Source organism: Stegostoma tigrinum, chromosome 19, assembly GCF_030684315.1.
Source record: "Stegostoma tigrinum isolate sSteTig4 chromosome 19, sSteTig4.hap1, whole genome shotgun sequence".
Lineage (NCBI taxonomy): Eukaryota > Metazoa > Chordata > Chondrichthyes > Orectolobiformes > Stegostomatidae > Stegostoma > Stegostoma tigrinum.
Genome location: NC_081372.1, coordinates 33,874,784 through 33,886,826, shown reverse-complemented (window position 1 = coordinate 33,886,826; position 12,043 = coordinate 33,874,784). Strand labels below are relative to the sequence as shown.

The 12,043-nt window shown below is 37.7% G+C and overlaps 2 protein-coding genes and 1 long non-coding RNA gene across 4 annotated transcripts in view; 2 read left to right on the top strand and 1 right to left on the bottom strand.

Moving 5' to 3' along the window:
- The window catches only part of nsfl1c (NSFL1 (p97) cofactor (p47)), a 25,854-nt gene extending 16,639 nt beyond the window's left edge, over positions 1–9,215 (top strand). The window contains exons 8-10 of the mRNA XM_048549824.2: positions 201–338; positions 5,698–5,862; positions 7,413–9,215. Coding sequence (XP_048405781.1) covers positions 201–338; positions 5,698–5,862; positions 7,413–7,575 — 466 coding nt within the window. The 3' untranslated portion in view covers positions 7,576–9,215. The remainder of the gene's footprint in view (positions 1–200; positions 339–5,697; positions 5,863–7,412) is intronic.
- Positions 5,227–11,924, bottom strand: LOC125461268 (uncharacterized). 2 transcript variants are annotated; one of them, XR_007249457.2, is made up of 3 exons: positions 11,366–11,924; positions 6,792–6,907; positions 5,227–5,942 (listed from the first exon to the last, which is right to left on the bottom strand). It is a non-coding gene; the product is annotated as an uncharacterized LOC125461268 (long non-coding RNA). The 2 variants fall into 2 exon arrangements; XR_007249458.2 differs by having other exon boundaries at positions 11,671–11,924.
- Positions 11,499–12,043, top strand: part of LOC125461264 (sodium-dependent lysophosphatidylcholine symporter 1-like) — a 51,412-nt gene continuing 50,867 nt past the window's right edge. Inside the window, exon 1 of the mRNA XM_048549822.2 lies at positions 11,499–12,043. Coding sequence (XP_048405779.1) covers positions 11,954–12,043 — 90 coding nt within the window. The 5' untranslated portion in view covers positions 11,499–11,953.

The following is a 12,043-nucleotide window of genomic DNA, read 5'->3' as shown; positions in this document are numbered from 1 at the left end:
TTTTTTTTAGTGGTGTTGCAGTGCAGCTTATTTGAATTCAGGAGGAATATAAGGTTGCCTGTTCAGGCCAATTCTAAACTTTTTTGTGGCAGAAATTTTTTTGCTATATTTAATATAGAATATAAAGTAAACAGTACAATTCAGTTCCTAAATGTTGCTTTTTGTTGTTTGTTGAGTGTCCTTCATTCTATTATTTGCAGTGAGATTCCGCTGGAACTGCGACGACTGGCCCGAGGTGGGCAGGTGAACCTGGACATGGAAGACCACAGAGATCAAGAGTTTGTAAAAACCAGGGCTGCATTTAAGGCATTTGGTGGAGAAGGACAGAAGTTAGGGAGGTAAATGCAGAAATTTGCAGAAGTTTTTTTTGTCAATAATTAGAATTGTTTCCACACCCTACGTAGGAACACATTTCAATTCAGTTCACTGTACATAGCTGTATTTAGTGTATGCAAAGCAGCAGTATTTTGAGAAGGTGAATGTTATTGGATTCCAGATGTACTAGTTCAGTGTTCTCTTTTGGGAATTTGCCAATTGAAGTGGAAGTTATTCTGGTATAACCAAAAGGTCGAGTTGAAACTATTTTGAGAATTCATTGCAGAATGACTCAGAATTTAGAACCAACCTGCTAGTCCTGCACTGATTGATATTATAGGGAAGATGAGCATTGTTAAAACACTGGCTGCTTGATTGTATTCAGTTAATGGTGTAAGCAATTTGCTTTTAATTTTCAAATGTATGAGGACCTTTTATCATGGGTCAGCCTAACAAATGTTGCCCGGATGCTGCTGTTTGCAACAAGATTTTGTATTAGCACTTCTTTTAATGAAGGAAAATGTCCAAAGATAACAAGAGTAATTGAAAATCATACATTAATTGTACAAACTATCAAAGGTGAGAAATGCCAAAGCAAACTCTCAAAAATCAAATATGTAAACAGCCCAACCTTTAACTACAAAGAGAGAAAACTAGTGCTTCCAAAACTTACTAATTAGTCTCGTAGTAGTTGAATAAAATGAAAGTTGTTCACGACTTTCTCTGTTCACAAGCTGTGTGATTGATGCTTTCTGTGATGCAGATGTGTCAAAGTTGGAGGCTATGCTTTGTAGGGTTCTGACAAAAATTAATCAGTGTTTTGAATATTTTAGAAAAGGTGCAAGAGGATGCAAGTGATTTTCTGTTTTTTTATTCTTGTGGTGGTGAACCACTGCATTCCACCTGATAAACCAACACTGCTGTCAGGAATGAAATTCTGTTGACAGTGAAGAATCAGCAATTATTTCCAATTTCAGTATGCAGTAGCTTGGAGGTGGTACTTCCATGTGTTTGCCCTTGTCCTTCTAGGTTGTAGAGGCTATTTCTTTGGCAGGTACTGTGGAAGGAGTCTCTGAATTGCTGCCACTATTTGTCAATGGTGGAGGGTGTAAATGTTGAAGGTGGTGATTGGGTGTAAATAATTGGGCTGCTTTGTCTTGAATGATGTCAATTTTCCTGAGTATTTTTGGAACCTGGAAAGTGGAGTCTGTTCTCTCTCACTCCAGATTTGTGCCTTATAACTGAGTTACTGATATTAGTGAACCTGGAGTAACTAGTTCAGAAATAGCAGAACAAGTAGAGAAACAATGTAAGAGTATTCATTCCTTGACATGTAAACAAAAAATAGATGAATTAAAATGAAAGACTGGTGGAAAGAACTCCAGGTTGCAAAGTTTATGTGTAATGTCTTGCACCATTTCAGAAATGTAACCACAGTGATTTGAGTGAGTAATGAAAATCTACAGTATAATGTTTAACATGACTGCAGTGCCTTTGTACCATCTTTTGTGAATGTAAAGTCTGCTGCAACATTAGCACATCCTGCTTTCCATTAGTTGTTCAAAGTGGAATGAGAATGTAACTAGATTTGATTGGAAGAAGGAAAATATTTTCATGTTGGAAACATTGTTGCCTTCAATCTCTCTTTACTCTCCACTGCCAACTTGTTGCACTGTGCAGAGCTTTAAGACTGATGTGAAACTCTGCATGTGCAGATCTTGGTGTTGTTTCTGTGTGGCTGCTGTGCATCCTGAGTGGAAAGTTCCCAATTGCTATGCCTTCTCGTAACTGTACAGCTCAAAGGAAACATTGACTGTAACCGTTACAAACCCATTTGATTAGTACTTACAATATTTGATCACTTATGTTGCTGTAATCAGCAACAATTTTCATATTATAATGAACATAAACCAAAAATGTTCTCCAAAACCAATTTCTCAGCTGCCTTGAGAAATTGTGGGGCTTTTTTTAAAAATATGCAAACATGCAAGAGGTAGAATGATCTATGTTATTTAAAGTCTAGTTAGACCCTATGTGGAGGTCTGAGCCCATCTGGGCCCCACACATTAGGATGGACATATATTGACTTTGAAAAGTAGGTTTACATCTGAAGTTTACAAGAATGATACCTGGACTTCAGGGATCAAAGTTGTGAGGAGAGGTTATCCAAGTGGGCCTGTTTTCTCGTGAATTTAGAAGGTAAAGGGGTGATCTAATCAAATCTTTCAAGATATTAACAAGAAAAGACAGGATTGATAAAGATAAACTATTTCAACTGGTTGGGGATTCTAGAGCTAGTGGCAGAATCTAAGAATAGACTGTTCAGGAGTGTTGTTAAGAAGAACGTTTAGAAGGCCATAAGACATAGGAGTGGAAGTAAGGCCATTCGGCCCATCAAGTCCACTCCGCCATTTAAATCATGGTTGATGGGCATTTCAACTCCACTTCCCTGCACTCTCCCCGTAGCCCTCGATTCCTTTTGAGATCAAGAATTTGTCGATCTCTGCCTTGAAGGCATCCAACGTCCCGGCCTCCGCTGCACGTAAAATGTGGTACATGTTTGGAACTCTCTTCCACAAATGTCAGTGGATGCTGGATCAGTTGCTAATTTTAAATCTGAGAGTTTTTTTTCCCCCATATGAAGGGATATGAGCCAAAGGCAAAGGCCACAGAACAATCATGATCTCATTGAATGGTAAAACAGCCTCAAGGGGCTGAATGACCTGCTCCTGTTCCTATGTTATTATTTTCCCAATGTCAGGCTATTACATTTTAAGCCTTTCTCCAGTTTTACTTTTTATGAGTGAAAGTAGCTTGTGTATAAAAAAGCACTGACAATCTGCAGTACTTTGACTTATAGTAAAACTGTTCTTTTGCAATTTTTTTTTGGTGTTATGTTCATTCAACTTTAAAGCTGAATTAGATGTAATTGTGACTTGAAAAAATAATCACAAAAATACTTTGAGAAGCTAGTACTGGTATCGACCATACGTTTTAATCCCCACCCTTGGAAGCAAGTTTCTGATTACAAGAATTTAATCCGTTCTTACTTTGGACTAATTACAACTTTAATCAACTCATTGTTGGGAAAACCAAAGTCAGAATTTTTGATTCATCATAGACAATGTTCCTTTATCACATTTTTTTTCACAGTTTTCAATCTCCTTATTCTGACTGTGCTTTCAACCTGAACTGGTACTACTGGTTATGAGTTGCAGTCTTGTTCAAACCTGAGCTAAGCTTTAACTTTTTATACCCTATTCCTCACCATACCAGTTGTGTTTCTGTATCATCACCCATCTCTGACTTTACTTCTAGCTCTGCATTTATTACAAACCTATCTCCTCAAGACAACTATTTGAGTGCTCTCCTTGCTGATTTCCTATTCTGTCATCTTTAAACGCAAAACCCAGCTCCCTGTATTCTGCTTTGCTTCTGTTATCTCTATACTCACTGATCTAAATTGGTTCATCCCTCGATTATTTTAACCTTTCTTTTATAGTATTTAATTATTCATACCCTCCATTCTCTATATATGCAATTTCCTCTGGGATTGTATCAGTTTCAGAAAATTTCTATTCTTATTCTGGACTCTAGTGTATTCACTCTTACTTTTTACGCTGGCTGGTTGCAAAGCCTTTAACTGTCTATATAGAGCTTCTTCCCTAAATCTCTCTCCACCCACTTTTTTTTAAAACCTTGGCAAATGTTCTTATCTCTTAAGCTTCTTATCATCCCTTCTAAAGTACCCATCCTGGTCTGCCAGCTATTTGTTTTCATCTATTTTTGAGTCACCAAACTGATGCCATTGCTTTTCTGTCTAGTGACCTCCTGCCCAACCAAAGTTGTTTTACACAGCTCTAAAGAAAGCGCAGTTAATCAATGTCTGCATTGTTTACTGAGACTTCTCCAGCAATAACAGCTTATCTTCCTCAAACTCTACATTGCTTTTTACAAGTTTGTGTTTCTTTGTTTTTGACCTGTAACTGTCATATAACTTGAACCATTGCTTTTGATTTACCCCTTTCTATGCTACTTTGTTTCAAATGTATATGATTTCTTTACATGTATCCCATTTCAAGATGGTAGAGTAATTAGTTATTCTAAACTTTCTTCGTAATTAGTCTTTTGAATTGGTCCCCTGGTCCTTCTCTGTGTGGTTGTATATAGAGGTTGTCAGTAGTTTGGATGCTTCATCTGTGTCCCAGTCACTTAAGAACAGAATTCAGTATGGGACGTGTAGGAGTGTAGAACTTGGAGCTTTTCAGCATCAAGACTTGCACTCTGCCGACATTGCAATAAACTCAGTGTTCTGCTTACTTAGCTGTTTGATGCTGTGCAATGGCTAAACTATAACTACATCTGTCAGAGATAATGGGAACTGCAGATGCTGGAGATTCCAAGATAATAAAATGTGAGGCTGGATGAACACAGCAGGCCAAGCAGCATCTCAGGAGCACAAAAGCTGACGTTTCGGGCCTAGACCCTTCATCAGAGAGCTACATCTGCCACTCTAGTTTGTTTGATGTCAGTCATTAAATATATTCCCCTTTTTTTATATTGCCTTGCTAATATTTTGAATTGTTACCCCAGCCCCCCACTTTTAAAATAGTCAAGGTCAGAATTGTCTAATAGAAATCACTGACTCGTCACATGTGGCTATAGCAACACTGTTTTAGCTACATGTACTCAAATGTTTTATATACTACAGATGAAATTCAAACATGATATTACTAGATAAAAGTGTCAATCTTGGACTCCCTACCAGAGAGCAGTCATGCGTGGCATTCCATTTACAGGAAGAGATTCTAATTTCTGGGAACTCCCACTTTATATTAAGTTGGTAAAAATCCCCTATTAGCATGAACTTTCTGTTTGAATGTATTTATTCTTCATTTTGTTTTAATTATTTTAAGGCAAATATAATTTTTTTTGTCTTACCGTATTTCATTGTGTCTCTATATATGCCCACTGCTCTCATTCGGATCTTTCTTAATGTGGCTGCTGTTGTTTTTTTGACCATGGATTATTCATGATTCTGAGTCTGTCGTCTTGACTTAGTTTCAACTGGCACATAGCCTTGAGATCAACCACGTTATTGAAAATGTATCTGACATCTGTATAGATTTGCTCTAAGAGATTATGTCTGCATTTGAACATTCTTTACTTTGCTTTATTTTTCAGGGACCATGATCACACTTCGAGATTAAAAAGATGCATAAAATTGTTTTGCATTAAGTATTTTATACCATATTCATTTACAGCTGATTATTGTCTGTTCCATAGACCTCTGCCGCTTCTGTTACCTACTATGTTACAACTGTTAAAAGGCTTTGAGTACAATTTAGGCAAACCAACCCTATTTTTGTTTTCTGTTCACAGTGCCACACCTCAGCTAGTCACTACAACTTCTCCAGCACAACAAGCAGAAAATGAAGCAAAGGCAAGTTCTTCTGTTAATGTAAATGAATTGCAACCAACCACTAGTATCCAGATACGGCTTGCAGATGGAGGGCGTCTTGTTCAGAAGTTCAACCACACGCATAGGTAAGATAATGGCATCCAGAATCACTTTCCAGCTTATTCCAGAGCCTCTGTATGAAATAGATTCTGATAGTTCCATGTCCCTGCAATAGTTATTACATCAAAAACATTAAGTGATCTGACTTCCCAATTCTGCAGAAATTCTTGTCACAATGTCAGCAAGGGAGAGAAAATGTCATTTCTGTCCTACCTTTTTCTCAGAAATGCAGACTTTTACTGGAGTTCAATATACCATTGCTCCAAAGGCACTTTATTCCAGGGACATTATTTAAGTGTGAACCTCAACATAAGTATTGGATTATTTAATCATGGATGTCATTTGATCGTTCTGTGATCTTAGATCCATTCAGAATACATTACAATGTGTATTATGCTGTGTCCTTTGAGCTATAAGACCACTTATGGTACTCCAAATGTCATCTGACTTGTTGAGCTAGCTAGCACAGCCTGGAAAGAAACTGTATCTGGGACCATTTTGATGTATGAGGCTCAGTCCATGCGTTTTACAAACTTCGGAAAAGCAACATAATTCCTCACTTTCCTCCTTTTAGAAATATTCCTTGGAACCAGCGTCTTTAGCCAAATGTTTGATCATCTGCCCTGATATCTCTTTATGAGGCTTGGTGCCACATCTTACGCTTTTGTGCAGCTCCTTTTGGATATTTTATTGCATTTGTGGAGCTATATAAATCTTAACTTGTTTTGTAGTGCAGTGACTCTTTCATGACTGTCAATTTAGTCCAGCAACATCTCTCAATTTTCATAAAGTAAGTGATGAGTAAATGTTATATTAATAATATTATCTGAGAAAAGACAAATGGCCAAGTCACTGAAAGTAGTACCTGGTTGCATTCAAATAGTACAATGCAAATTTCAACATTTAAACTATTTGAGTAGACTATATCTATTTTACTTCATTCAAAAAATCTTACCTTGATCAGCTTAGCACATTTGCGGCATTTTACTAGAGAGTTGCCTTGGATTGTGTGCTTACAACTGATTTGTTTTCCAACATTTCCCCAGTTGACTATCCTTTTGTGTCTTGAACCTTGGAAATTGAGCATATGTATTAAATTCACCCATGCTACAAGGTTATTAGAACTCAATTTTGTCAGTATCCTCATCAAACAACTATAGATCTATACTTTTCCAGAAATAGTCACTGGTAGACAATGTGAAGACAGATTCCTGATTTGAATTTCTTTTAATTTCTTTTGCTTTGTTTAGATGGGTACTGAAGCAAACCTCTATTGTCACTCAAGTTATGATCAACAAGCTCAGAATAAACTCTGATTTTTGTCTAAATACTTAAGTCACACACTGGATTAACTTCATTCAGCCATTAAGTCAGTAAATCAAGTGCCTGATTTAGAGTAGAACGTGAATTTCTAGACATTTATAAGGTTTTGGAGTATAACATGATTATCAAGAACAGATTGATCGTGCTGGTGTTCTTCCTTTAGAAATTCTAGATCGCTCAGTGTGTATAGAAAACTTGAGATTTTTTCGAATAATTTATTAAAGGAAAAATAATTTTTTTCTTTTGTCCACAGTGTTCAGGATATTCGACATTTCATTATTGATGCCCGTCCGGCTTTGGCGTATACTCCTTTTGTGCTGATGACCACCTTCCCTAGCAAAGAGCTGACAGATGAGAATAAGACCCTGAAAGATGCCAATCTGCTGAATGCTGTAATAGTGCAGAGGCTGAAATGAATGCACTTCTCCATCAAACCTCATGTTTGTGGAGTATTTGAACTGTTCGGACTTTGTTAGTTTAACTCACTGGTTGTGATAAATTGGAGAAAATGCTTTTAAATGAAACTGTTTACCCTTGGGGTTACTGAAGTGATAACATGTGAGCATTCAGTTACACAGCTTTATGCGTGACTTTGTGATATAAACCTTAATTGCGTATTTTGATTTGTAACTTTTCTTTGCAATTTTTAAGTGAAAATACTATACATTAAAAGTTCAAATTCACAAATATAAGTTGATGCGATCCTACTAACTTCTACTTTCCTGTGACTGCTGTTGTATTGTGGATAGGGTTGCAACTTGACTGGAAATTGCATTCTAATGTTTCAAATTTATCATTTCAAATTTAAAACATTCTATGTTGTGAAATGGGTCATGTATCCAGCATTGTTAATTTTGTACATTACTGCATCAAATGAATAATCTGAGCAGAATGTTATTGTGAGTTTTATTTTTAGTCTGGATAATGACTGCTTATTGTAGGATGGAACGGTTTGCAAAAAGAGTTTTTTTTAAGGCATATTTTGGGTCACAGTTCTAGATGGAGCAGATCCTTTTGTTCACCAAAATGCCTAGAAGTTCAATAACAGTAATAGCAAGCTTGACCTTTTTTTCCTGTACCTATATTTATTCCATACTACAGAAACAAGCTATTCATTGAGCCTTGAATTGATTTTTTTTGTCATGTGTAATCTCACTATAGTTTTTCCTCCTTAGTACCATTGTCATCTTTTTGAAGATTAGTTGAAAAAAATTACTTTCTAGGTGATTTGTGCAAATACTTTTATATTCTGATTACATTGTAAAGAATTTCTTTCTAATGGCTTGCCCTTTCTCGAACCAGTGTCATCAATCTAATAACTCATGTAACTCATTATAATCTTAAACTTTGTAAATTCTGCACAGAATAGGAGACAAAAACATCTATTTCCACTTCCTAAAGCTCTTTAACAGAACTGTGATTATGGAGGTTGTGTTTCTGTCTATATGTTCGATGTTTAGTGTAACTGCTTTATTGTTGAAAAGTGCCTTGATCTCTGAAGCATGTATGGCATTCTTTGCTGCATCTGTTCATTTCTGTGTCTAGAGAACAAAAACAACAATGTACTATAGTCTGCTGTGTTGAGCAGTGTGTGCTGGCTAAAGGAGTTCTCCTTTATTTTGATGCAAGTCACAATATCAATTTACGTAAGTTTTTTTTTAAACAGCAGAGCAAAATCCGTGATACATACTTACAGACTGTATTGAATGGAGTTATACTTTTTGGAACTTTAAAGGAATCGTCAAAGAATTAGTGATGCTGAAGTATTAGAAGATTTAACAGTACAGGTTTCATTTTGACAAATTCAACGCGATAAAGATTCTGAGCATCAATATCACCAGTGCAAAATAGCAAAACTGACCAAATTATCTCAACGTTTTAGTGAATTTTTGAGTTTCTGTGATGTTTGGCACAAGTTTATGTTTTTGTGTAAGTGAACTGTTTCCATCAAATTAGCTAAAGCCCCAGCTTGAAGTTTCTACTGAACATCCATTCCTTAGCTATGTGAGGATGATCATCAAATATAGTCTTTTTAAGCCCATAGGCATAAGTACTCATGTTTTAGAGATTATTTATATATTTTTTTAAAAATACAACTGATGAGAGAAACTAGTCAAAAAAATTCAGCCTATTTTGTTAAAAAGTAACTTGCAGTGATTTAGAATCAAGATTCCATTGGAGATCTGCATGTGTAAAATAATTGTGATCAACTCAATTTTTTAGCTGTGCTTTTAGAAGAAAAAACATCTGGTCACAACTGGAGTACATCAATGAACAAATGTTAATCCAAGAAAATAACATATTTTGTTTTTACTGCACATAATCACAAACTCTTCCAGTTTAGCTGCAAGTGGAATTTATGCCCTCGTTTCCCAGTTGCATCCTAAGCTGAAACTCCAAGTGTTTTGAATTCTGGAATTGGGAACGCTTATAAACATGTCCAGTTAGTAGTTTATTTTTCTATCAAAATGAATAGGCATACATCAACAAAGAAACTTCCTTGTTTTTCTGATATCTAACTGTCTGAAGGTTATCCCCCTTAAAGAAACTACAGTGCCAGATTGTATCCAGAAATCCCAAATCACTTTACATTTTTATAAGTATTTGATTAGATTTAATCATTCCTTTGGGGATAAACTTGACATAATTTGACAGCTTCAAGCTTCTTGGTAAGAAAGCTCAAACTTGATGAAATGTTTGGTAATGTCTGTCAGGTTGAACTTGCTGCTACTGTCCCACTAACTACATTCGTTACATGTTTTGGGCCGTTCACTTAGTGTGAGGGATGGTGTTGCTTCAGGTAGTATTTAATCCCCCAAAGCTAATGAAGTAGACATCAAATTGACGAATATTACCATTATTCACCTCCGGCTTGGGCCCACTATGCAGTTCCAATGTCCAAAAAGTAACAAAAATATGTTCAGAGTTCTTCTACCCCAGACATTGTACTCAGTTTCTATGTTACCAATTGATCCCAATAGCTGACCTCATCACCTGTGTTACACAGCATGTCATTTACTTGCCAATTTCTTAGTAAATGAGAGACACAGGAATTTAGCCAGCACCCCATACACTCATTCATCGGCGTGCACACAAGTTTTGGCTGAATTGAATTTTCCTGCTTTTTGGTGCAAGATTAACTCAGAAATTAAATTATTCATAAATCTTTCACATCATTTTGGGCTTGGGGATATTTAGTAATGACATATAATAAACGGCACTGGACAAACTGGTGACTTCAGATGTATGGTTCTAACAGCTTTCCACTAAAGCGTACTGAAGTCAGCATTCCTCATAAGATAATAAAATGTGAGGCTGGATGAACACAGCAGGCCCAGCAGCATCTCAGGAGCACGAGCTGCTGGGCCTGCTGTGTTCATCCAGCCTCTCATTTTATTATCTTGGATTCTCCAGCATCTGCAGTTCCCGTTATCACTCAGCATTCCTCATTCTTACTTGCAAATGTGGTGGTAATGAGCCTGCTACCTTGAATTGCTGATGTCCACGTGGTATACATGTGGAAATTATTAGCAAGGGTTGTCTAAGATTTTGGATAAAGTTCTGTCATATTATTGGTATAATTGAAAGTCACCTTACAATCGAGTGGGGGTGGGATCAATAGAGGGAGCTGAGCAAATACACTGTGAGCTGTTATGGTGTGGCACGTTTCACATATGAAGTTAAAACACCCGAGCTTCTACAACACTTTCGAAAAAAGGGGCATCTGTGGCGATGAAAAAAAAGTTAACTTTACAGGCCAGTGATCCCTCATGTGATGCTATCAGTCCCGCTGAATTTCTCCAGCACTTTCTGATTTTTGTTTCAAGTTAACAGCATATAAAGTTTTGTTTTTATTCTACATATGAGGTTGATGCCTTGTTTTTTTTCTGGTTATAAACTTCTTTGCAAGATGTGGTTGGCACCAGCTCGGCCAATATTTATTACCCATTCCTCAGTGCTCACGAGAAAAGTGGTGACGAACCGCTGTTGAACTTCCAAAGTAACCTTGTTAAGAACGGTGCTGTGCTGTTCTAACTCACGATAATGTGTGGTTTTATGGGGATTAGTGTATGAATGTAGTAGTGTTCATGTACATTCGCTCCCCTTCTCCTAAATGACGGAGACCGAGACTTTGGATGTTTAATTTAGCGAGTTAGTGCCATGCATCTTGTCGGTTACAAGTTGAAATCCTAGCATCCCCGTTACCTTGAGTGCTGGTGAAAGGAAGGGGCAGTTGCTCGGGTTGTAATGAATGAAACAGCCGATCGGAGGCGTAGCTCCACTGTGCAATGGGAAAATTGAGAAGTGTTGTAATCTCACGTCAATCGTTGACGGCAAAATTCACACGAAAACAGTAGAAAGCAAGTTCCACCGTATCATTCTCTCTCTCTCTCTCTCAGCCCTCCCCTTAAGTTTGCGTATTCAATTAAACACATTGAAGCTGTTTAAAAAAAAAGGACGTAGTAGACTTGACGGGAACCCGGAAAATTGCACCTGAAATTGTTACCTACTCGCAGAGAGTGTGCAGCAAACAGCGCCTCAACTTCAACCTTGTGGAGGGCAAGAGAAAGTCCCGGACTGGAATCCAGGAGCCTGGCCGATCCAAACCACGAACTGGATCGGGCTCGCCAGCCGCAGGATGGATAGGAGCCTGTTGCTGTCGGCGGCTCGGTGACGCTGCTCCGGCCACCGCTCGATCACAATCCCCGGGGGTGTGACGAGGCGACAGCTCCGTCTGAAGCTGCTGCTTTCTGTGAGAGGGACCCGAGTGAGTCCTACCAAGCTGCCCGCCCGATGGGATCTGAAGAGGGGAGCCTGGGTGAGAAGTTACTGGAAGAGGAGGAGACTGAACCCCAGCCCGGGGGCTCCGTGCGGGTCTTACAG